This window comes from Lissotriton helveticus, chromosome 1_1 (genome assembly GCF_964261635.1).
Source record: "Lissotriton helveticus chromosome 1_1, aLisHel1.1, whole genome shotgun sequence".
Taxonomy (NCBI): Eukaryota; Metazoa; Chordata; class Amphibia; order Caudata; family Salamandridae; genus Lissotriton; species Lissotriton helveticus.
This window is the reverse complement of record NC_136057.1, coordinates 1,462,130,234-1,462,155,176: the sequence shown is the minus strand read 5'-3', so window position 1 is coordinate 1,462,155,176 and position 24,943 is coordinate 1,462,130,234. Positions and strand designations below refer to the sequence as shown.

General features: G+C 47.8%; 1 protein-coding gene and 1 long non-coding RNA gene across 2 annotated transcripts in view; one reads left to right on the top strand and one right to left on the bottom strand.

The window, feature by feature from the left end:
- Positions 1–6,069: 6,069 nt before the first annotated feature.
- Positions 6,070–12,153, bottom strand: TUBA1C (tubulin alpha 1c). The gene is made up of 4 exons (XM_078686125.1): positions 11,999–12,153; positions 8,614–8,836; positions 7,891–8,039; positions 6,070–7,156 (listed from the first exon to the last, which is right to left on the bottom strand). Exons 1-4 carry the CDS (start codon positions 11,999–12,001, stop codon positions 6,185–6,187), a joined length of 1,347 nt encoding a protein of 448 aa, XP_078542251.1. The 5' UTR covers positions 12,002–12,153; the 3' UTR covers positions 6,070–6,184.
- Positions 12,154–12,319: 166 nt separating this feature from the next.
- LOC144827966 (uncharacterized) overlaps positions 12,320–24,943 on the top strand; it is a 67,607-nt gene continuing 54,983 nt past the window's right edge. Inside the window, exon 1 of the long non-coding RNA XR_013610396.1 lies at positions 12,320–12,377. This is a non-coding gene — a long non-coding RNA (uncharacterized LOC144827966). The remainder of the gene's footprint in view (positions 12,378–24,943) is intronic.

Genomic DNA, 24,943 nt, shown 5'->3' with positions numbered 1-24,943 from the left:
GTTTTGAGTTTCCTCTTTTTCACAGGCTATCGGAAAGATCGTGCTGTGGTGGGCAGCTCCCTTAATTAATACATAGTCCCGCCCTAATGGGCTCAATAAAGACTTGTGGGAGTTGTAGTCCCAGTTATTCCATCAAAGTAAAAAGTGCACTTATTTCTGCCAAACGAAGCCCGAAGTCGGCCCCCGCTTGTTACGGTGTCCTCAATCCTTCGTGCATACTCCACGATGTGGACAGTGAATCCCCTCCATGTGGTGCCCTTAAGATCCTGGGCTAGTGCTGCGTCAGCGGATGAACCTCCGCCTTCATATTTAAACACATGGTAACTCACTTTAGATGCACACAGTTCTGCACAAGGTTACCAGCCTTTATTAAAGGTATGGACACTCGTCGTTTGCAGGCTGGCTGGGCAGCTTTCTGAAACGCTGACGCGCTTCGAGTTTCCTCTTTTTCACAGGCTATCGGAAAGATCGTTCTGTGGTGGGCAGCTCCCTTAATTAATATATAGTTCCGCCCTAATGGGCTCAATGAAGACTTGAGGGAGTTGTAGTCCCGGTTATTCCATCAAAGTAAAAGGTGCACTTATTTCTGCCAAATGAAGCCCAAAGTGGGTCCCCGCTTGTTACAGTGTCATCAAACCTTCATGCAGACTCCACGATGTGGACGGTGAATCCCCTCCACATGGTGTCCTTGAGATCCTGGGCTGATGCTGCCTCAGCGGATGAGCTGATATATATATCAAAAAGTGTAGGTTCAAATAGTACAAAGTGTCTACAAAGCAGATCTTGTTTGCTCTCACATTCAGACCAAAATAGGCCACATGTATAGAAAAAGACATGGCTTTGTCCATTGAGCAAGTGAACATACTGATATTCTTTCAGTAAAGCCAATTTTCAGAATCATAGCTTCTTGTATTGCTTTTGGAGGGCTTCCTGAAAACTACCAGTATGTCCATATAATTTGCAGAGGCCAAAATGGACCAAAACGGAACAAAGTATTCCTTCCGCAAGTACTAGACAGTCTTAATTTGGCCGGTTGTTGCAGGCAGGGCCCACACATATTTCCTCATCAAACTTCGAGCAAGTGAAAAGCACACAAACGGAAGGGGGAAAAAGACCACTTTGCTCTGCATGAGGTGGCTTCCCCTGCTCCTCACCTTCCAACTTGCCATCTGGTCGCTCTTTCTCTTGTGCAGCACTCTAGGAAGAGTGCACAAAGAAAAAGACCACTGTCCTGCCTCCCCTTTTTCCATCCACTGCATTAAGCAAAGCTTGAATCAGCTCTCATGTGGCCCACATTTGAATGGTATTTACTTGCAGGAAGTGTTGGGTGTTGTGAATTGGACACTGTATTTCACCAAGTTTGCATTCAAATAACACCATTCTTTTCGGTCCAGCCCACCTATTGGAGCTGAGCTCTATAGTGGGACCAATGTCTCCCCTATTGCTTCCACTGGTCTTGCTTCATCTAGTATGCTATTTAGAAACGGCTGTTTCTTATCCAGCCAGAACATCGATTATCCCCTCTTTCCAGACCCTCAAGGTGAAAGATATGGTTGGTGGGTTCAAGAAAATCTTCCCAGCTTGGGCAAAGGCAAGGACCCATTCTCTGTTCCACTGCCCTTATTTCCTTCCTCGAACCACTCGACCTTGAAGAAAGCGATGTTAGACTCACAATGGGTGTGGAAGGCGCTAAATAAATACCATTACCACACATGCATTCCTTCCACAGATTGCACCCTTTGTGCAGTCTTCTTACTGCCACTCACAGTAGTGGGCTTCACTAAAAAAAAAAAAAAACCCTAAAGGGGGAGCATGTTGCCCGCCCCCCAATATTTCAACTTACAATGTAATGCCCACTCTGCCATTCGTGAATGTTCTAGATAGGCGTTGTACTCGTATAATGGTTGTTCCTCTAATGCTCCTGGGTTAGTCCATATAGTATTCTCTGGTTGTTCAACATTTGCCTGTAGAGGATGGAATTTTTTCCATCATGGGGAGATTCTAAAGACTTCTCTGTGACAACTTACCGTCCCCAGAAGTGGGACCTTTATCATGACTGGGCACTTTCAAAATGTGACTTGTAGACTTCACTGACCCAAATCAATGGTGGCTTGTACGCTATGATACAGATACATGTGTTACTGCATCCATTATACCCCGTAAAACTTCCTGCTGAAACAGTTATGAGGCACGATGCTTAGAAAACATCTTCAAACCTCACCACCTCTCTTGAATCAAGATCACAACCTACACCCTTATCGACCGTCAACACAAAGGGAGCCCTGCAGTTCGAGATGGCCCTCGTGATGGCACCACACCATACAGCGCAAAGGCAAGCAGTGAATACATTAGTGTTCCCAAAACAAATGACGGAGGTGATGGATGTCAACTAATGCAAATGGTTACACCACAAAGTGCATAAGCCCAGAAACTTATTGATGACTATCTGTGGTACCAAATCTCCAAAAACGTATAAGAAAAAAATACCTCACCCACCAAACGGCAGCATGCTTCTTCATTGGCATGCCACCATAGTGGGCTACACCCAGTCAGAGAGCGCTTAAATATTTCCTTTTCTGGACAGTTCCTGGGGGGTGCAACCAAGTGTAAAAATGTTATGGGTACACCTTAAATATCTTTATTCAATGGATTCAGGATTAAAACCTAGAATGCAGATGAAAGAATCTAATGGTTCCGGCATCCTCATTTTGCCAACATGTTTCAGCCAATTTGAAAATGCCCCATCGGTCACTCTGCCTTCTTCAGGGCACCTCAACCTCCCAGTCTACCATTATCCGATTCTAAAGGGAACCGTTAACATAAGGAGGCATAAGGCTCTCTTACCAGAGTAATTTTGCAAAACCAGTAGGTTGCCAAAAAAAGGTACAATTTGCAAATATGCATGAATGGCAGGACTTCCAGCGAGGGCCACTGAAAATATGAAATTATGCAGAATTGGAATTTTCTGCATAGTTATAAATTTGTCAATCCATCAGCGGCCACATAGTTTGCCAATTTTAAACACAAACATGTTTCTAGCTCATAGGAATCAAAAGGTAAAATGGTTGAATGTCATCTTTTAGCAGCTTATTACTATGTTCAGTATTAAGGCACTACAATGAGGAGATGCCTTTGCTAAGGCAGTGTTAACATGGGTAAAAACTAGAAAATTAAGAAAAATCACAAAATGTGCTGCTTTACACTACAATATTTGCTTTTACTGCTGCATAATTTGGTCAACCCTGCATTATAATTAGGTCCTCTGCTGTTGGCCCTACTCATAGCGTTACAAATGTTGCGTAAAAATTCCTTCAGTGAAGGAAAGAATCCCACATTTTGAGCAAAACGGGACCAGATGCTACATAGGAAGCTACAGAACTGCAGGGGCATTTTGAGTGGAGGAGCGCCACCACACCAACCAAAATGCCCCCCAAAAAACCCAGAGATGAAAAATAAAATGGTAATAAAGTTAATTTACCATTTTATTTTTCATTTGCTTGTCCCGAACGGAGTGTCAGGACAGGGAGGGGCCTGCTGAGTGAAAGTAGCAGGGAGGAGGGTAGGCTGCCTGAGCAGTTCAAAGTGTGCATGTCACCACTGGCCGGCCGTCTTGCGACTGACAACCAAACATGCACTTTGTAAACCTCTCTAACCCAGTTGTCGTTTGACATCTGGGTTAGACCAAGCCCAGGCCTCCAATGCCCTCGAGAGTGCAGAGAGGCTGCTCCCTCCAACCCTGGTGCTGCTCTCATGCTGGGTAACAGCATGAGAGCAGTGTCAGGATTGGTTTGGGGAGCTGAGGGTCCCATTAGGAGCACTGAGTTTATTAAATGCACACCTTGCATTAGTCATAAATCTATCCCTTCTTGCAACGTTATGAAAAAATAACTACTGTGGCAGCAGAGGTACTCCGCCCTCTCTCACAGCCCCCGATAACTGCACCTGTGTTGCGAAGGGGTTGGTTACACTGTGCCCACAAGCCTTATGCCGGCAGCCGCTGGGGTACAACCAGTCTGTCCGGCACACACTGCAGGGCGCTCCGCGTTGCGGCTGCTTTTGTCCCTGTGAATGAACGGCTCGTGCCATACGCCATCGCACTTGGAATGTTGGGGTCTACTACATTTTTTTTTCCTGTAAAGTCTCACACAAACCTCTTTATAATTAATTAATAAAACAGGTTAAGTCTAAGACTTCAGCTCACTCTGTGGCTTCTTTTATCTGTCCCACCCCCTACCACCAAGCGAGCTACTCTTGCTCTCTTTAAATTTATGTAAATCAAATGTGTCCAGGCAACTACGGGGACAAGAGTACATCTTCGGCACAACCTCACCGGACACCTGCAGGATCAGCAGTCAGGGCCTTGTTATCACTACCAGTACATGCCTCAACCACCCCTGTACGGACAGTGTCACACTGGCAGGGTCAGCTTTTGGTATCCTCCCAGTGTGTATGGTACTGGCCCAGAAGGTATTAAGGGCCAGATGTAGGAGCCATTTACCGACCGGTAAATGGGTTTTCGGTATGTAGGGGCACTTTTTTACAGAATCGGTAAATTTACAGATTCTGTAAAATACCGAATCGGTATTTTTACCGATTCGGTAAATCTCAGATGTAGGTGGGACTCTTCAGAGTCCCAAAGGACCTACAAATTCGGTATTTTACCACCCAATCCAATTGGGTGTTAAAATACCGAATTCAGGTGTGCACGCACACCTATGCCATGTGACATGGCGCACGTCAATTTTTGGGGTGCCAGAGGGTGTCAAAGTGACACCCCCTGCACCCTTGCTAAAATCGGTATTTATCGATTCTGTAATTACAGAAACGGTATTTCCCATTGATTCCTATGGGCTTCACAGCCCATAGGAATCGGTAAATACCGAATATTACCGATTCGGTAATTCCACATCTGGAATTACCTACATCTCCCCCCCTCTATTTTACCACTTCTTAAATACCGAATCGGTAAAATTCCGTATTTAAGAAGTGGTAAAATATATTTACCTACATCTAGCCCTAAGTCCCTTGTTCATCGCTATTCCCCTAATAGATTCCTTCGTTCCTCCCATAAAAACTTTCTTGAGGTCCCTAGATTTGTAAAGGCGAAATGTGGAGGCAGAGCATTTTCCTCTGTGGCACCCAGATTGTGGAATTCTCTTCCCCCTGATCTTTTAAGGCAACCCACCCTCGCTTTGTTCCATAGGGCCTTAAAGGCCTGGCTTTTTTCAGAAGCATATATGTAAAAGCCGACTGTGTTTGATGAGGTGTTGGATGATCCGCTATGGCGCCTTGATGCCCTTGGGCCAAGTTGCGCGGTATAAGATTCTATTCATTCATACCTCATCACTGCGAGTGAATATTTCACCTCATCACATGTGCAAACCAGTGTAAGACTAAAGTCACCTCGGCATCGGGTCAATTCTTATCAATTTTTAACCTTTATTTTTTTACATCCATGTGTGGTAAAACTATTCTTCGATTACAGAAAATCGAAGCCTTTAGTACCGCTTGTTTGCATTAATAAGTATACTTTCCTGTGATGTACATTACAGCTAAAAAGGGTTTTCATACTTAAGAACCCCTAGCTGATAGGAAGAGGTGTACTGTTATATTTAGTTTCTATAAGCCAGGTAGTTTAATTTTCTTTTTTATTCAAGCTCATGGCAACCACATTTAGACAGGAGGAGGATTTCGTTTTTTGTGGTAAGCGCTCGCACTACAGTACCAAATCGACAAGGCCAGACCCTAATGTCTTCACCAATGTTTGTTTCTATTCCATGGAATCTATGGCAAATCATTCTTGGTATGAGTCATCACGCGGTTTACACTGAGAACCCTGCCACATGCATGATGTTAGCAAGAGAAGACAACATTAACTTGAAGGAACGTGAACAGGCACCTCTGGGCAAAGTTGTACTCCAGGTCATACACTTTCCATTTGGTACATGGCGCAATACATAACATCCACCCGAATGAAATCATATGCAGCTTACCAGTTTCAAGGACAGCGGGGCCAGCTCATCCTTTAATAGCAGACCCTCCCCATCCAGAGCACATTAAGCAGGCAAATTTAAAACCACACTCAAGTTTATTAAGGAGGTTGCAGATGGAAATTTTACAGAACAGAAAAGGCACAGAATTAAAATTGTAGCAAAAGAGCGCGAGGCTGGGCTACTTCATGTAACTACTCCTCCCCCTCGTCCTCACCATCCATGCTGTCAGCACCCACCTCTTCGTAATCCTTCTCCAAGGCGGCCATGTCTTCACGGGCCTCAGAGAACTCTCCTTCCTCCATACCCTCTCCTACGTACCAATGGACAAAGGCACGCTTGGCATACATCAAGTCGAACTTGTGGTCCAGGCGTGCCCAGGCCTCAGCAATGGCTGTGGTGTTGCTCAGCATACACACGGCGCGCTGCACCTTGGCCAGGTCACCACCAGGGACCACTGTGGGAGGCTGGTAGTTAATACCAACCTTGAAACCAGTTGGGCACCAGTCCACAAACTGGATGCTACGCTTGGTCTTAATGGTGGCAATGGCAGCATTGACATCTTTGGGCACCACATCGCCACGGTACAACAGGCAGCAAGCCATGTACTTACCGTGGCGTGGGTCACATTTTACCATCTGGTTGGCCGGCTCAAAGCAAGCATTAGTGATCTCTGCCACAGTGAGCTGCTCATGGTAAGCTTTCTCTGCAGAGATTACTGGGGCATAGGTGGCGAGAGGGAAGTGGATACGAGGGTAGGGCACCAAGTTGGTCTGGAACTCTGTGAGATCGACATTCAGAGCACCATCAAACCGCAGCGAGGCAGTGATAGAAGATACAATCTGGCTAATAAGGCGGTTCAAGTTGGTGTAAGTTGGGCGCTCAATGTCCAGGTTCCTGCGGCAGATGTCGTAGATGGCCTCATTGTCCACCATGAAAGCGCAGTCGGAGTGCTCCAGAGTGGTGTGAGTGGTGAGGATAGAGTTGTAAGGCTCAACGACCGCTGTGGAGACCTGTGGAGCTGGGTAGATGGAGAACTCCAGCTTTGACTTCTTGCCATAGTCGACAGACAGACGCTCCATCAGCAAGGACGTGAAACCAGAGCCAGTGCCACCACCGAAACTGTGGAAGACGAGGAAGCCCTGGAGGCCTGTGCACTGGTCAGCCTAGAAGAAGAAATAACAAATAGTAAGCACAAATACTCAGCTACACCCACCTCAAATACCTATAGAACGGTCTTGACAAACTGGTTTTGTTAAACTTTGTAGTAGGGTGAGAGCCACTATGAATTCAGAGGTGGCGATTAGCACAGCCTGTGCTTGATACACTAAACATGGGGTCACTCAGTTGAGTTGAGCTCATGGGACAGTAACAGACAAAAAAGCAGAAAGACAGCAATTTAAAATTCTACCCAACACGATCAATGGGTTAAAGATTTTTGTATAGCTGTGCCCATTAACAGTTCAGACTATTAAAAAAAAAGACACGCTACTGTAATGGATAAACACCTGCCATCAATTGGTTAGAAAAGATAATCTGGACTTTTAAAGCAGTCACTTTGCTTATAACTAAACTGATTACACACAAGCGACTAGGTACAATTGCAGTGACGTTGCTAGGGCTGGCACATAAAGAGTAACTGCTGGCAATAAAAAATACTTGGACAAACAGCCATGTAAGGCCCATCCACAAAGTACATTCAATCAAATAACTTATTTGATGTAAGACAAGTGTTTCGTGGTCATGCCATAATCACAGACATGGATTTTAGGCCACAACAATTCAAATTTCAGCTGCCACCATTTCCGAAAGGCAGTTCAATTGCTTAGAATATGCCAAATAAAATGTATCAGCAGTTGTAAAAGGCAGACAGCCAAAAAAGCCACACATAAAAACTCACCAGCTTACGGACACGGTCAAGCACCAGGTCGATGATCTCTTTGCCAATGGTGTAGTGGCCGCGAGCGTAGTTGTTGGCTGCATCTTCTTTGCCAGTGATGAGTTGCTCGGGGTGGAACAGCTGGCGGTAGGTTCCAGTGCGTACTTCATCTTAAGAGTAACACACATTAGAACTCATTAAGTATCCATAAAATGATTTTTTTCTGAAGTTTTCCTAAAATATAAGGGGTGCATACTAGCATGCTTCCCAACCACTAAGTGAAGGGGAAAGATATTGGAAAGGAAAAGTGACCAGATTACAAGTGCCCCTTTTAAATTGTGATCCCTGTTCAAACTTGTGTTTATGCCGGGAACACCATCATAATGCGGTACAATGTTTATTGCACCCAGTAATTGCCAGGTACTATTAAGTTTGCACCCCTTGGTAAATTTCAGCATTATCAACCTCTAATTTAATGAGTAAAAAAGACAGGGAGTTTACCGGGGCCCACGGATTTTGATTCAGTAAAGACAAACATGTGCATGTTATTTGCCAAGAAATAGAAAAGTCAGAAAAGGTGCAATTTATCTTGCCTGGTAAACTCCCATTCCCGGGGCGTCAGGCTCTATCTGGTATGATAAATAGCATCTCCCCAGGACATTTGTAATCAGACCCAATAATTAGAAATAAGGTCTGAAGCAATAAGAAACCTGAAACTACTGCAATATATATGATGGGCCTTACCAATGACCGTTGGTTCCAAGTCTACGAACACGGCCCTCGGTACATGTTTGCCAGCCCCGGTCTCGCTGAAGAAGGTGTTAAAGGAGTCGTCGCCTCCCCCGATGGTCTTGTCGCTGGGCATCTGTCCATTGGGCTGGATGCCATGTTCCAGACAGTAGAGCTCCCAGCAGGCATTGCCAATCTGGACACCGGCCTGGCCAACGTGGATGGAGATGCACTCACGCTATAAAGGATACAAAAGCGGAATTAATAAAGGAACACGATAAAAAGCACAAACTATCCTGGAGGGAACAGTTGCTTGGTGGGCCAGGTCTGTAGGAAAGTAAGAATGGAATGCCAGCCTTAAAAAGTTCCGAAAGCATTTGTTACTGCTCTGTACCTGTAGTACTGGCTTCGCCAACGAATAGCTCCCCAGCTACACGTGAGTAGATTTCATGTGTACAGGGCAGCCCACTTTACTAAAAGCTTTTGTTTGGTTGAAATAATATATGAATATTATAAACTAAAAAATGTTTATTTGTTAGACCCCATAATTTCCAGAATATAGTTAAAGCTGATAACTGAATGATGAATCGGGGAACATTGGAAAAGGGAATACTAATTTGACCTTGGTGCCAGGGCGCACTGCCGCTGTAATGCATTACGCTTGTAGAGTCATTCCACACTGACTACGCCTTTTTAATTTACATTATTGCTGTCAATCCTGTACCGAGGTGATCCCTCCTGGAAATATTGCATAGAGTGGACATTTATGTATTCTTATCTGATGTTTACATTTCCAATGCTATTAGTAGCTCGGCACAATTTACATTGAACTCTTGTTAGTGAAGGTAGCAGACCCCCTGCTGTGTAGCTGGTGCAGAACTATGTACTCGAGCGGACAATGGATGAACCACGTGACTGGCTCCAGACGAGCGATCTGTCCTCACAAGTCCACGCTGGGCATTAATCCACTTCTCTAACCAGCTTACACTGGCTCATCTCCAGTCCCCTGACTTTGGCGAGAACGGCTGCGTAGAAGTACATACAACTGACTGCTCCGGTGGCGTTCACTATCCAGTAAACTGAATAGCATGCCTGTTTGTACAGATACAAGCTGTCGGATGGATGGCGAATGCGAGTTTGCTGTAAATTCTGCGATGACTCTGGGAAAGAAACAGTGTAGCGTTTCAGAAGCGCACACCTAGAGATACAAAGAGAAGCCTAAACGGAATGGAGTTTTTGGGCGGGGGCGGCAAGCGCAGAGATAAAATCTGTGAAAAAGCAAAGCGTCAGAAGCGCAGGGGGCTGGCCTGCTCCTGGCTGCCCCTAGTGGCCCGAAATAACAGGGCAGGCTGACTACGCAACGCGCGGCTGACATAATCGACTCGCTGCAGACGGGGCTGAGCTCAGCAGTTTACCGCAGTCTCATGGTAATTAGGCGGGGAGTTGTCGCACCCCCTCCCCCGGGGCTGTCAGTCTGACGCAGGCGTAAAGTGCCATTACACTCCACTCCACCATTGTAGCAGTCAGGCTGATCGGATGCTAAGCCTCCCCAGGCGCCCCAATCATGGAGCACAAATGCACCATATGCAGATACTTGGCAACCTCCCTGCACTGAAGATGCCACCCAATAAGTGTCGAGACAGACCATCAACCTCCCCATCTGATACAGGAACCCTGCCACAGAGCCCCTTCCTCTGGAGCATCTCCACCCTCTTCCTTCTAATACCACGCAGGAGCAAAGGAAGCCGCTCCCCAGTGCTTTGTTGGTGGCTGCCGCTTTTGTGGCTACTCTGCAGCGGGCGAGTACCATCGAAAATCTCCCTTTCAGGCGAGGGGGTGTGCTTTTAGTGCAGACATACGTTAACTGTTCAGCTAACCACTTGAATTACATAAAGGTGGACACAAGTGCTAAAGCAGCTAGGCGCTGCAAACAGGCGTGCAAAGTACCCCCCCCCCCCCAACACACACATACACGGGTCCTAACTCCCATTGCTAATACCTGCGTCAGTGCACCCACAATCCAGCAGCATTCACCCTTTATTCGGCTATCTTCAAAACGTCCACAGTAGGACCCAGAAGACAGGATTTCACCCACCCCCTTTCTGCCGACTCATTGTACGTCTCCATCCTTCCTGCACATAGCCCCCACCCCTCTCTCTGGTGTACTCCTGTCATCTCTGTACATCCTTCCGCCCCTACTCCCATCCACTGCAGTCTGTGGACTCCGTTGGACCATCACCCTAATCTCAAACCTCATGAACGCCCATTCTCAGCTTTTTACAAACCCCTCACTTCACAACCACATAGGGTGACCAGACGTCCCGGATTTGCCCGGACAGTCCCAGTTTTTCACCGGCTGTCCCGGTAGATTTAGTAATTTTGGCTCATGTCCCAGTTTTTAGAGGGGTCGACTGAAAATATTGAGAGGCTTTTTTGTGTGTTATAAAGCTGTGCTAGTGAGCAGCTATTAGAAGTAAGCAATGTAATCAGTATGCATGATGTTGGTTGTAGAAATTACATTTTATTTATTTTCTTAATGCCTTTTCTGTGATCTTATGTTGATGACAACTGTCATTCTGTTGATGAAAAATGGTAGTCCTATTTCCCAAAAATGTCCCGGTTTTTGGCTCTCAAGATCTGGTCACCCTACACAGCATACATTACCCAACACGTCCTCGTGCCGCGATATGTTCCTATTCCAGACAACCCCTAATTATGACACACGCCACTCTACACACCCTTTGGACGCACTCCCCTCCACCCTTTTATAACACCAGTCGGTCCCTTTCCAGAGTCCTATTCAGACCACTGGTAGTTATCAATCCCCCTACCTCTACACACCCTTTCCTTTACTGCGGTCTCTCCTTTAGTTAACCGACCGCATCTCGCATATAACTACTCATCCACCCTCTTCTCATTTCCTCCATTCCCCGCCCGCTTCTACGGAAATGATCCCCACGCAATACCGATCCCACGTCATCTGAAGATCACACCTCGAAGCGTATTTTTTTATTTATTTAAGGCATTTTTATATGGAGCGGACTTTACCCACAGGTGTCAGAGCGCTTTACAATAGAACCAAACATTGAAATGACATGCTTGCACACGCAACAGAGGACTGCCTACGTCACAGGGCTTGCCACCCAATAAACGGAGCCCTCGCCAACCTTAATCCCCGTTAGAATGACGCTCGCGTGTCACCATCCTTTGATGAAACGTGCGCGCGCGTCTATACGCACCCCTCATCCGCAATATTAAGCGCACGCAATTCAACCTCTGCGCCAGACGTTGTGTCGACGCATGCGCACAGTGCCCATGGCATCCTTGAAACACGCGGCAAACCAGAGAGGCACGCGCGCAGCCCCATCTCGCGCGCGCACTCCATCTCTCCGGTACTCACCATGATGTGGCTGCAAGTTTTTAGATTTCGGTGTGCAGAGGGAGTGCGGCGGCTCCTGTGGGGGAGGGTGCGGGGCGGGATGCGGGTGTTCCGGGCGGGGCTCTCACCGACCGACCGTTAGGAGTCTCAGTGAGAAGAATGCGAAACGGCACAGCGGGAGGGGTTATATATAACCTCCTACCCGTGACGTACCCTTGGTCCCGCCCATCCGGCGGCCTATTGAGCACGCCACGCCCTGGGAAGCGGTGCCCATTGGATTTCGTGTTTATCTAGTGCGGCTCTTAAATCAGCCAGCTGGTAGGCGCTCGCTGTCACATGGAGTAGAAGGCGGGACGGTAATTCTGAAACACATTGTGGTCTCGGTGGTGACTGCAGTGAGGTCGGTATGTGCCCGACTGGAGAGTAATTAACCTTGCTGTATCCAGCTGTATTCTTCAGTTTCTTGTTTTACCCTACTACAGATTTTAAGGCATATGTATTATTCCATTTTATAATTCTTTAAAAAACTCCTGACAGACCCAGTGGACAGGCAGTTCATGCTTTGTCTTAAAAAGGCGAACTAGAAGGCAGGCTTCCTTTAACATTTGGGACTGGCCCGAGTGGTTCAATTCCCCCATGTTCGTGCCCTGCTGAAGCGTGCGTGGTGTGGTAATTCCGTACAGTACCCCGGAGGCTCACTATATCCCTCTACACTTTGGAATGTGCTGCGACCCTAGCCGGTTGAACCGCTGACTGGGAGCAGAATTTTGCGTCATGTCATATCTTATGCTGCGGGTCGGTTCAGGGACCCCGCTGGAACGTGGTTCCTTGGTGCTCCCTGCCTCGCTTGCTCGGCTCCCTGAGCTGGCACAGCACCCGGGCTTGGCACTCTGTGGCTCTCCAGGTCTTGACCCAGATATGGTCCTGTCTTAAGGCCAAGATTATCCTCAGGTCATGTTATCTCATCTACCGCCCCTGGCAAGACTTGGCCAAGAGAGGCTGTAAACTTCTCGAACCATGACATGTTTCTAATGGCCATCTCCTGCCCTCGTTGGCCATACACCACTGTGCCCTTGACATCGGGTGCCGTCCATTCACCTTTTTCAAAAGGGATCTGAAACTTCCACCCGAGTATCTGTCCTTGACTAGCACAGCTTGAATAGTAGCTTGTCAATGCGTATCCTCCCAGGGTGGGAGGCTCATTCTGAAGAAAATTCTTCAGTGTATTTTGTTGTAATGCTCCGATCACATTTTGTAGCCCATCATCATTATTGGTCGCATCCTTGACCTCCGATAGCATCATAGCTTGTGGACATGCGCCACTATATTACGGTACACCTCTGTATCTACCTCCCAATCGGTCCTCTGTCAGTCTGAGATTTTTGGGTGGCATGACAAGAACGTGTCCGGCGTTAGCTATCTGGAATTATCAAATAACTTCCGTATCCGCTGGTCCAAGAAATATATTACTTGACCATATATAAGGGCCAACTATTAACTTTTCATTCATCGTCCTGAAGATGGTCCAACGGACTTGTTTGCCATAGAGACCGAAACGTCGACTAGTTCATCTATTTCCACAATTATCTGCTTTTTTGAATTTTTTTTCGGTTATTTCAGATTCATTTTCCACTATACAAAAAGTCTGGAATAGATGTTTACATACTTGACCCTGAAGTCCCAACTTTTGTTCAATATTGATTTACCTCGGTCTCCGTATTTAGTTATATCATTTTGTACCCTGTCCATTCGCGTGTATTAAATATTCTGATTTGTTGAACTATACATACCTCTGTTAAAGTTGTTTATTGGACGATTCATCAAAGTACAAATAAGTTAATTCTAATTTTGATTGTTCATTGGTCAGTCACCATTGCTGGGCTTGATAATAGATTCATTCATGTGATTGGTGTTTATTTAATTTCTTTAAAGTAAATCACTTGCTGGCACGTTTCCCTATCAATTGTTACACGTCTTCTTTAATGACTCAGAAGAGACTGATCAAGGGCTTATGGTTCATAAGCACTTTTAATTCATGCCCATAAATGTATAAATGAAAGTGGTGACATCCCCACTTGATTGCCAAGGCATCCCTTTTGATCTGGGCATATCGTGCTTCTGTTGCTGTGAGTGCCTTGCTTGCTGGGGGGGGGGGGGGGGGGGCTTGCATACGCTCAGCTCTTGTTCTTGCATACGGTCAGCTCTTGTTCTTGCATGAGAATGATCCCTAGGGCAACTGGGTTTTCTGTGGGTTGAAATATGGCATGGTCGTGTTGCTCAGCATAGTGTCTTTGATTCCCTTGAAGGCTTCTGCTTTTTTAGCACCCCACTCACAATTGGTTGTGGCTTTGGTGAGGACATTTAAGGGTTCTAACAGGGTCACCAAATTCAGGAAGAACCACCCGCAATATGTCTCCAACCCCAGAAAACTGCAGACCTCTGTTGTGTTTCGAGGGGCTGGGAGTTTCTTAGTTGCTCTGTCTTAATGAGTTCTACTTGTAGGCCGTCTTTAAAGAAGATATATCAGAAAACTCAATACTGGAATCATAGAACAAGACATTTTCTCTGTGCAGGGTGATGCCTTGATCCATGAGACTTTGCAGTGTATCCTCCAGGGTTGTAGAGTAAGTTAGAATATCATCACTTATGTTCAGGACTTCCTCTTATCCTGAGATTGTCTTTCAGTTGCTGTTCTGAAATACCTCTGCGGCCAAGGAGATCCCAAAGTTCAGCCTCTTGTAGAGATGTAACCCTAGATGGGACGAGAATGTTGTTATGTATCTACTTTCTGGACGAAGCATTAATTGGTGGTACCCTGCGTTTAGGTAAGTTTTCGAGAACCACTGTGCCTAAATCAGATCAGTGATAACATTATCCATTATTGGCGTGATGTGCCTTTCCCTCTTTATGACCCGGTTGAGCAGGCCCTTGCCAATGTATAGTATGAAACCCCTGGGATTCTTTGGATTTTCAGTGCTTACCGTAGGGAAGATCCAATGAGTTGGGATGGGTAGTCACTCAATGACATATAGCTTGTCTAGCTCCTTTCCATGAGAGGGCACAGGTGGATTGGCACCCTTTTGTGCCTTAATGCAGTAGGCTGAATACCTTGTCAATGTGAAGGTTTACAGGGTCACCCTTTAAACACTCCAAGCCCTGGAACAGTTATGGGAATTGGTCTAGCAGGTGGTCTACTTGTAGTTCCCATACTTCTTGTGCAAAGAGTACCAGACCGAAGTCTTCCACTGTGTTGCACCCCAGGAGGATTCCTTCTCCCTCTATGGTGACGTGAAACTTTGCTGGGTGTCTTGGCTCCAGTAATACACCACCACATTGATGATTCCTGCAAGGAGAAGGGAGTGATGACCTCCATATGAGTAGATCTAGTTCTTTGTGGATGTGAGCAGTAGTCTGAGCTTCTGCCTCTGGCCCGTGTCCTATAAGTTCTATGTAAAAAGAGCTTTGAAATAAGAACATTTTCAAGTATTTATTAGATCACATAACAGAAAAAACGTAATGAAAGTGGGAAAAACAAGACAAAAAACAACAGGGGGGCCACTTTACAATTCCGACATTTTCATTTCCAGGAGACAGACGGGTGCAGACCTTCCCACAGTAAACTTTCACGCATCGCCACCTTCCCCCACCGCCGAAGTATTTTCAATATGCAACTCATTTTCTATCCGCTGCAATTTTTCAAGATTTTACCTCGACCACCGGTCATCTAGTGATTTCCTCCAGAAGCGTAGTACCCCTTCACGGCAGCACCAGCTCGCAATTACTCTCACTCACCTTTACCATCTCCATCCAGCGTCCCATCCGGAATGATGCTAGATATTTTTAAGTCTTGGTATAATTTAAGTCCTGATGATATTCCCCATATTAATAAATGGGATTGAAACATTGTCGACATACAGAACAATGACTATTGCAAATATAATTGTTTTACAAGTTCAATAGCAATGGTACTAAAAGATTGTTACATAGAACTTATTTACTTGCTATGCTCATTGGTTTGTGAAATTCCATACCAAGGGACTGCCTGTTCTTCGACAAACATTCCATACCTATGGTCCATTGTATACCCTTGTGTTCCCTTGTCCTTGAAAACATGCTGGCAGCCTGGACAGCCCACTGTTCCATTTCCTCACAGGCTTCCTGACCACATGCACCAGACTGGAGGGTGTGGGCTTGAAATCTGCTGTACTGAGAAACTGCCACCAGGTGGTGCTGTGGTGCACAGCTGAGAGCTCCCTCCAGATCGTTGGGCTCAGCTATGGAGGAATGGCTCATACCCTTTCAGGAGCTGCAGGCACTGCCAGGTGGCATCGCTGAAGAGCTTGGCCAAGGGGCCACACACAAAAAATGATGATGGGGCTGTGCTTGTGTACTCTCTGGGCCTCCTTCAGCCGTACACACCTCCAAACACGAGCGGGCGAGGAGAGGCAGTGTCTCACCTAGGCCAGGCCTGTAATGTAGGGAGACCTTTGCTTCACGTGCGGGGTTGAGCATCCACCTCATCCAACTGACAGATAATTCAAGCCTAGTCCGAGTGCAGTGAATGCATATCCACAGAAGGCGCACACTTTACCATTTAGGACTGGCACAGAGAGGCCCTGCTCCCCTTTAACCCCTCTGCTGTGCCCAGTTGAGGGATGCGTTCTGTGGTCATTCAGTACAGCTAGAGCCCGAGAGGCTCACTACATGCATTAGCTGTAAATATTTATGTGTTTTGTTTGTACTCCACTTCTTGTATTTCTAAGTTTTTTTTTTTAATTTGAAAGATTAACGTAAGGAGAACATGCTGTATAATAAAGGCATGGCACACACTGCATTCTCACTTGGAATATATGGAACAGCTCCTATCTGAAGAGTCTTACACTATACCTGTGGAATGACTCCCATCTCAGTCTCTTCTTCAGTATATGGAAGGACTCCGGTACTTGCGCTGTATGTGTGGATTGATTCACTTATGAGTCTTGCCTTTATCATATGGAACCGCTATCTGACAGATCTTACTCTGTACTTATGGAATGGTTCACATATAGGTCTGGCCCGTGTTGTATGGAACAGCACTTATCTGGCCGGTCTTACCTGAAGCCATAGAATGGCTCACATCTCAATATCATCCATATTATATTGAACAGGTTCCCTCTGACGGGTCTTACTTTAAACCTGAGGTCTTCAAACTTTTTGATGTAGAGACCCCCCCGTCAAAATGTTTTAGGCGTAAGGACCCCCTCTTGACAAAAATGTCTAGAACTTGGAACTCCTCAACATTGACAACTATCGACAACCATAAACGCCCCCAATTCCCACGGCAAATCATTTTTTGCAGTGGGGAAATAATATTAAACAGTGTTTATCAAATGAAAGATCATTGAGCGTGGGGGCGTGGTCAGAGGTGTAGCTAAAAACAAAGGGCCTCCTGTATGAGGAATTGGCGTAGGGCAGCGCCGCAAGTATTCTTGCTGCGTTGCCCTATGCCAATGTGATAGGGCATTATTTATGACATATGATGCATTCCTGTCCTTTCCCACTGCGTTCACACACAAATTACTGCCTAGCACCAATGTAGGCAGGATTGGTTTTGTGCAGCAAGGTGCCCTGAGAGGGGTTTTCATGTTTCTATGTGAGTAGCAGAATGCAGTACACATGGAATGCAGAAAAATACGAGGAGACATGAAAACATTTCTCCTCATTACGCCTGATGTGGGCAGGCATACGGTTTTGGCACAGCCCCAGGTTTACATGGTTTGGTAAATCTGGGGCAGTGTCGAAATCCATGGGTGTTGCGTGGGAACACCCAACGCAATACCCATGGAACTCCTACTTGACAGACTAGGGCAAGGCAGCGACTTGCTCTGCTTTGTCTTACTCCATATGTATGAGGGCACTCATAGCCATGCAGGGTGACTTTACGTCGTCTCATAGATACAGTTGCAACACTTGTGCCGCTGGAGCTTTAAAAAAGTGACGCTCCGGCGGATCAAGCCTCTCATAAATCAGGCCCAAAATATTTTGCTAGTTGTTTTTTAGGTCTTTCACCATCAGGTAGCTGCATATAAAATAATGGGTAGCTTAAATGAAAAATACATTTTTAAAAGTTGTTACTCAGTAGGAAATGCACTGTAGTACATTATGAAACCTCTATTAGTTAATGCATTGCAGAGGTCTGTGTGTAATCCGAGAGCCACAGACTTTTGGGGCACATTTACAAGCCCTCTGTACCTCCTTGCGCCACCATTGCGTCCCTTTTTTTGACGCAACAGCGGAGCAAACAACTCGGCCAATTTACAGTGTGACACATCTAGGGAGGTATGTAACGTTTACAACGGAATTTTTTGAACGCACTACCATTACAACGCAGGCATTACCACGCATACCATTACAACGCATTGCGCTGGGGGGGGGGCGCTCTAGGATAGGGAATAAGTTAAATTTTCTATCCAACACCTTCCCTAGTGTCCACGGGGACTGGAGTTGGAATAGAAAATTATACCTACCACTATCCAGCACCTCTAAGCGCTATGCGTTGTAATGGTATGCGTGGTAAAAACCGCGTTGTAAAGGTATGCGTGGTAAAAGTATGCGTTGTAACGTCATACATCCATCTAGGGAGATACGTCATGTTGTAAAGCCCTGTGTCACATTATACCTGCACCAGGTATAATGTATGCAGGCTAGGCGTTCTCACGCAAAAAGCCATGTAGAACTAACGCAGTGAAATTTACAACATTTCACTGCTTCACTCTACGCCTTCACTGCTTTAAAATCCATACGCCTGCTCAGACCAGGCATAAGAAATGATGCAGGGCTTTTTGTGTGAGACTCACCTATCTGTTGTGGCACATTGCTGGAGTTGTGTCACTTTCATGAGCAATTCCAGATATGCGTCACTTTTCTGTCAACTGATGCATCAGTATTTCTGAGGCATCTGTTAATCCTTGTGCCATGGAGCACTGTATTGTAAATACAATGTATCCATGGTGGCGCAAGGACATTTTGCCGCTCGTGAAAGGAAACTGACGCATCTATGCAGATGCGTAAGTTCCTTGTAAATCTGCCCCTAAATTTGGTTGGTGAAGTGCGGCATAGTGACTTAAGTGCTACGATGTCACAGCCTGTGACAAAGTGCACTGTGAAAGTGTAAGTCATTATTGTATTCTTGTATTACACACATTGTAAGGTAGACTGCTACAAACTTTGCAAATAGTTTTAGGATATAATGGAACTTCCAAAGTGTAGATTTTAGTAATACCAGAACATAAGTAATGCATTTTTTTTGTTGCATAACTGTCCCTTTAACACCTCCTCAGAGGTACTAAGCAATTAAAAGCATGCACTTCACTAGGGTGACCAGATTCTCAAAATAACAAGCATTTACAATGCAATGGTTTTGCCTTTGTTAAAGTTAGAGCTATTGGCATTGCTCTTGACACTCTGAAGCTCCACTCTGAAGCTCCACTCTGAAGCTCCACTCTGAAGCTCCACTCTGAAGCTCCACTCTGAAGCTCCACTCTGAAGCTCCACTCTGCACTCTGAAGCTGCACTCTGAAGCTCCACTCTGCACTCTGAAGCTCCACTCTGAAGCTCCACTCTGAAGCTCCACTCTGAAGCTCCACTCTGAAGCTCCACTCTGCACTCTGAAGCTCCACTCTGCACTCTGAATCTGCACTCTGAAGCTCCACTCTGCACTCTGAAGCTCCACTCTGCACTCTGAAGCTCCACTCTGCACTCTGAAGCTCCACTCTGAAGCTCCACTCTGCACTCTGAAGCTCCACTCTGAAGCTCCACTCTGCACTCTGAAGCTCCACTCTGAAGCTCCACTCTGCACTCTGAAGCTCCACTCTGCACTCTGAAGCTCCACTCTGAAGCTCCACTCTGAAGCTCCACTCTGAAGCTCCACTCTGAAGCGCCACTCTGAAGCTCCACTCTGAAGCTCCACTCTGCAGCTCCACTCTGCAGCTCCACTCTGAATCTGCAGCTCCACTCTGAATCTGCAGCTCCACTCTGCACTCTGAAGCTCCACTCTGAAGCTCCACTCTGAAGCTCCACTCTGAAGCTCCACTCTGCACTCTGAAGCTCCACTCTGCACTCTGAAGCGCCACTCTGCACTCTGAAGCTCCACTCTGCACTCTGAAGCTCCACTCTGCACTCTGAAGCTCCACTCTGCACTCTGAAGCTCCACTCTGCACTCTGAAGCTCCACTCTGAAGCTCCACTCTGCACTCTGAAGCTCCACTCTGAAGCTCCACTCTGCACTCTGAAGCTCCACTCTGAAGCTCCACTCTGCACTCTGAAGCTCCACTCTGCACTCTGAAGCTCCACTCTGAAGCTCCACTCTGCACTCTGAAGCTCCACTCTGAAGCTCCACTCTGCACTCTGAAGCTCCACTCTGCACTCTGAAGCTCCACTCTGCACTCTGAAGCTCCACTCTGCACTCTGAAGCTCCACTCTGAAGCTCCACTCTGCACTCTGAAGCTCCACTCTGAAGCTCCACTCTGCACTCTGAAGCTCCACTCTGAAGCTCCACTCTGCACTCTGAAGCTCCACTCTGAAGCTCCACTCTGCACTCTGAAGCTCCACTCTGAAGCTCCACTCTGAAGCTCCACTCTGAAGCTCCACTCTGAAGCTCCACTCTGAAGCGCCACTCTGCAGCTCCACTCTGCAGCTCCACTCTGCAGCTCCACTCTGAATCTGCAGCTCCACTCTGAATCTGCAGCTCCACTCTGCACTCTGAAGCTCCACTCTGAAGCTCCACTCTGAAGCTCCACTCTGAAGCTCCACTCTGAAGCTCCACTCTGAAGCTCCACTCTGAAGCTCCACTCTGCACTCTGAAGCTCCACTCTGCACTCTGAAGCTCCACTCTGCACTCTGAAGATCCACTCTGCACTCTGAAGCTCCACTCTGAAGCTCCACTCTGCACTCTGAAGCTCCACTCTGAAGCTCCACTCTGCACTCTGAAGCTCCACTCTGAAGCTCCACTCTGCACTCTGAAGCTCCACTCTGAAGCTCCACTCTGAAGCTCCACTCTGAAGCTCCACTCTGAAGCGCCACTCTGAAGCTCCACTCTGAAGCTCCACTCTGCAGCTCCACTCTGAATCTGCAGCTCCACTCTGAATCTGCAGCTCCACTCTGAATCTGCAGCTCCACTCTGAATCTGCAGCTCCACTCTGCACTCTGAAGCTCCACTCTGAAGCTCCACTCTGAAGCTCCACTCTGAAGCTCCACTCTGAAGCTCCACTCTGAAGCTCCACTCTGAAGCTCCACTCTGAAGCTCCACTCTGCACTCTGAAGCTCCACTCTGCACTCTGAAGCTCCACTCTGCACTCTGAAGCTCCACTCTGCACTCTGAAGCTCCACTCTGAAGCTCCACTCTGCACTCTGAAGCTCCACTCTGAAGCTCCACTCTGCACTCTGAAGCTCCACTCTGAAGCTCCACTCTGCACTCTGAAGCTCCACTCTGAAGCTCCACTCTGCACTCTGAAGCTCCACTCTGAAGCTCCACTCTGCACTCTGAAGCTCCACTCTGAAGCTCCACTCTGCACTCTGAAGCTGCACTCTGAAGCTCCACTCTGCACTCTGAAGCTCCACTCTGCACTCTGAAGCTCCACTCTGCACTCTGAAGCTCCACTCTCCACTCTGAAGCTCCACTCTGAAGCTCCACTCTGAAGCTCCACTCTGAAGCTCCACTCTGAAGCTCCACTCTGAAGCTCCACTCTGAAGCTCCACTCTGCACTCTGAAGCTCCACTCTGAAGCTCCACTCTGCACTCTGAAGCTCCACTCTGAAGCTCCACTCTGCACTCTGAAGCTCCACTCTGAAGCTCCACTCTGAAGCTCCACTCTGAAGCTCCACTCTGAAGCTCCACTCTGAAGCGCCACTCTGAAGCTCCACTCTGCAGCTCCACTCTGCAGCTCCACTCTGAATCTGCAGCTCCACTCTGAATCTGCAGCTCCACTCTGCACTCTGAAGCTCCACTCTGAAGCTCCACTCTGAAGCTCCACTCTGAAGCTCCACTCTGCACTCTGAAGCTCCACTCTGCACTCTGAAGCTCCACTCTGCACTCTGAAGCTCCACTCTGCACTCTGAAGCTCCACTCTGAAGCTCCACTCTGCACTCTGAAGCTCCACTCTGAAGCTCCACTCTGCACTCTGAAGCTCCACTCTGAAGCTCCACTCTGAAGCTCCACTCTGAAGCTCCACTCTGAAGCTCCACTCTGCACTCTGAAGCTCCACTCTGAAGCTCCACTCTGAAGCTCCACTCTGAAGCTCCACTCTGAAGCTCCACTCTGAAGCTCCACTCTGAAGCGCCACTCTGAAGCTCCACTCTGCAGCTCCACTCTGCAGCTCCACTCTGAATCTGCAGCTCCACTCTGAATCTGAAGCTCCACTCTGAAGCTCCACTCTGAAGCTCCACTCTGAAGCTCCACTCTGAAGCTCCACTCTGCACTCTGAAGCTCCACTCTCCACTCTGAAGCGCCACTCTGCAGCTCCACTCTGCAGCTCCACTCTGCAGCTCCACTCTGCAGCTCCACTCTGAATCTGCAGCTCCACTCTGAATCTGCAGCTCCACTCTGCACTCTGAAGCTCCACTCTGAAGCTCCACTCTGAAGCTCCACTCTGAAGCTCCACTCTGAAGCTCCACTCTGCACTCTGAAGCTCCACTCTGCACTCTGAAGCTCCACTCTGCACTCTGAAGCTCCACTCTGCACTCTGAAGCTCCACTCTGAAGCTCCACTCTGCACTCTGAAGCTCCACTCTGAAGCTCCACTCTGCACTCTGAAGCTCCACTCTGAAGCTCCACTCTGCACTCTGAAGCTCCACTCTGAAGCTCCACTCTGAAGCTCCACTCTGAAGCGCCACTCTGAAGCGCCACTCTGAAGCGCCACTCTGAAGCTCCACTCTGAAGCTCCACTCTGCAGCTCCACTCTGAATCTGCAGCTCCACTCTGAATCTGCAGCTCCACTCTGAATCTGCAGCTCCACTCTGCACTCTGAAGCTCCACTCTGAAGCTCCACTCTGAAGCTCCACTCTGAAGCTCCACTCTGAAGCTCCACTCTGCACTCTGAAGCTCCACTCTGCACTCTGAAGCTCCACTCTGCACTCTGAAGCTCCACTCTGCACTCTGAAGCTCCACTCTGAAGCTCCACTCTGCACTCTGAAGCTCCACTCTGAAGCTCCACTCTGCACTCTGAAGCTCCACTCTGAAGCTCCACTCTGCACTCTGAAGCTCCACTCTGAAGCTCCACTCTGCACTCTGAAGCTCCACTCTGAAGCTCCACTCTGCACTCTGAAGCTCCACTCTGAAGCTCCACTCTGCACTCTGAAGCTCCACTCTGAAGCTCCACTCTGCACTCTGAAGCTGCACTCTGAAGCTCCACTCTGCACTCTGAAGCTCCACTCTGCACTCTGAAGCTCAACTCTGCACTCTGAAGCTCCACTCTGAAGCTCCACTCTGAAGCTCCACTCTGAAGCTCCACTCTGAAGCTCCACTCTGAAGCTCCACTCTGAAGCTCCACTCTGCACTCTGAAGCTCCACTCTGAAGCTCCACTCTGCACTCTGAAGCTCCACTCTGAAGCTCCACTCTGCACTCTGAAGCTCCACTCTGAAGCTCCACTCTGAAGCTCCACTCTGAAGCTCCACTCTGAAGCTCCACTCTGAAGCTCCACTCTGAAGCGCCACTCTGAAGCTCCACTCTGCAGCTCCACTCTGCAGCTCCACTCTGAATCTGCAGCTCCACTCTGAATCTGCAGCTCCACTCTGCACTCTGAAGCTCCACTCTGAAGCTCCACTCTGAAGCTCCACTCTGAAGCTCCACTCTGAAGCTCCACTCTGCACTCTGAAGCTCCACTCTGCACTCTGAAGCTCCACTCTGCACTCTGAAGCTCCACTCTGCACTCTGAAGCTCCACTCTGAAGCTCCACTCTGCACTCTGAAGCTCCACTCTGAAGCTCCACTCTGCACTCTGAAGCTCCACTCTGAAGCTCCACTCTGAAGCTCCACTCTGAAGCTCCACTCTGCACTCTGAAGCTCCACTCTGAAGCTCCACTCTGAAGCTCCACTCTGAAGCTCCACTCTGAAGCGCCACTCTGAAGCTCCACTCTGCAGCTCCACTCTGCAGCTCCACTCTGAATCTGCAGCTCCACTCTGAATCTGAAGCTCCACTCTGAAGCTCCACTCTGAAGCTCCACTCTGAAGCTCCACTCTGAAGCTCCACTCTGAAGCTCCACTCTGCACTCTGAAGCTCCACTCTGCACTCTGAAGCTCCACTCTGCACTCTGAAGCTCCACTCTGAAGCTCCACTCTGCACTCTGAAGCTCCACTCTGAAGCTCCACTCTGCACTCTGAAGCTCCACTCTGAAGCTCCACTCTGCACTCTGAAGCTCCACTCTGAAGCTCCACTCTGCACTCTGAAGCTCCACTCTGAAGCTTCACTCTGCACTCTGAAGCTCCACTCTGAAGCTCCACTCTGCACTCTGAAGCTCCACTCTGAAGCTCCACTCTGCACTCTGAAGCTGCACTCTGAAGCTCCACTCTGCACTCTGAAGCTCCACTCTGCACTCTGAAGCTCCACTCTGCACTCTGAAGCTCCACTCTGCACTCTGAAGCTCCACTCTGAAGCTCCACTCTGAAGCTCCACTCTGAAGCTCCACTCTGAAGCTCCTCTCTGAAGCTCCTCTCTGAAGCTCCTCTCTGAAGCTCCACTCTGAAGCTCCACTCTGAAGCTCCACTCTGAAGCTCCACTCTGAAGCTCCACTCTGAAGCTCCACTCTGAAGCTCCACTCTGAAGCTCCACTCTGCACTCTGAAGCTCCACTCTGCACTCTGAAGCTCCACTCTGCACTCTGAAGCTCCACTCTGAAGCTCCACTCTGCACTCTGAAGCTCCACTCTGAAGCTCCACTCTGCACTCTGAAGCTCCACTCTGCACTCTGAAGCTCCACTCTGAAGCTCCACTCTGCAC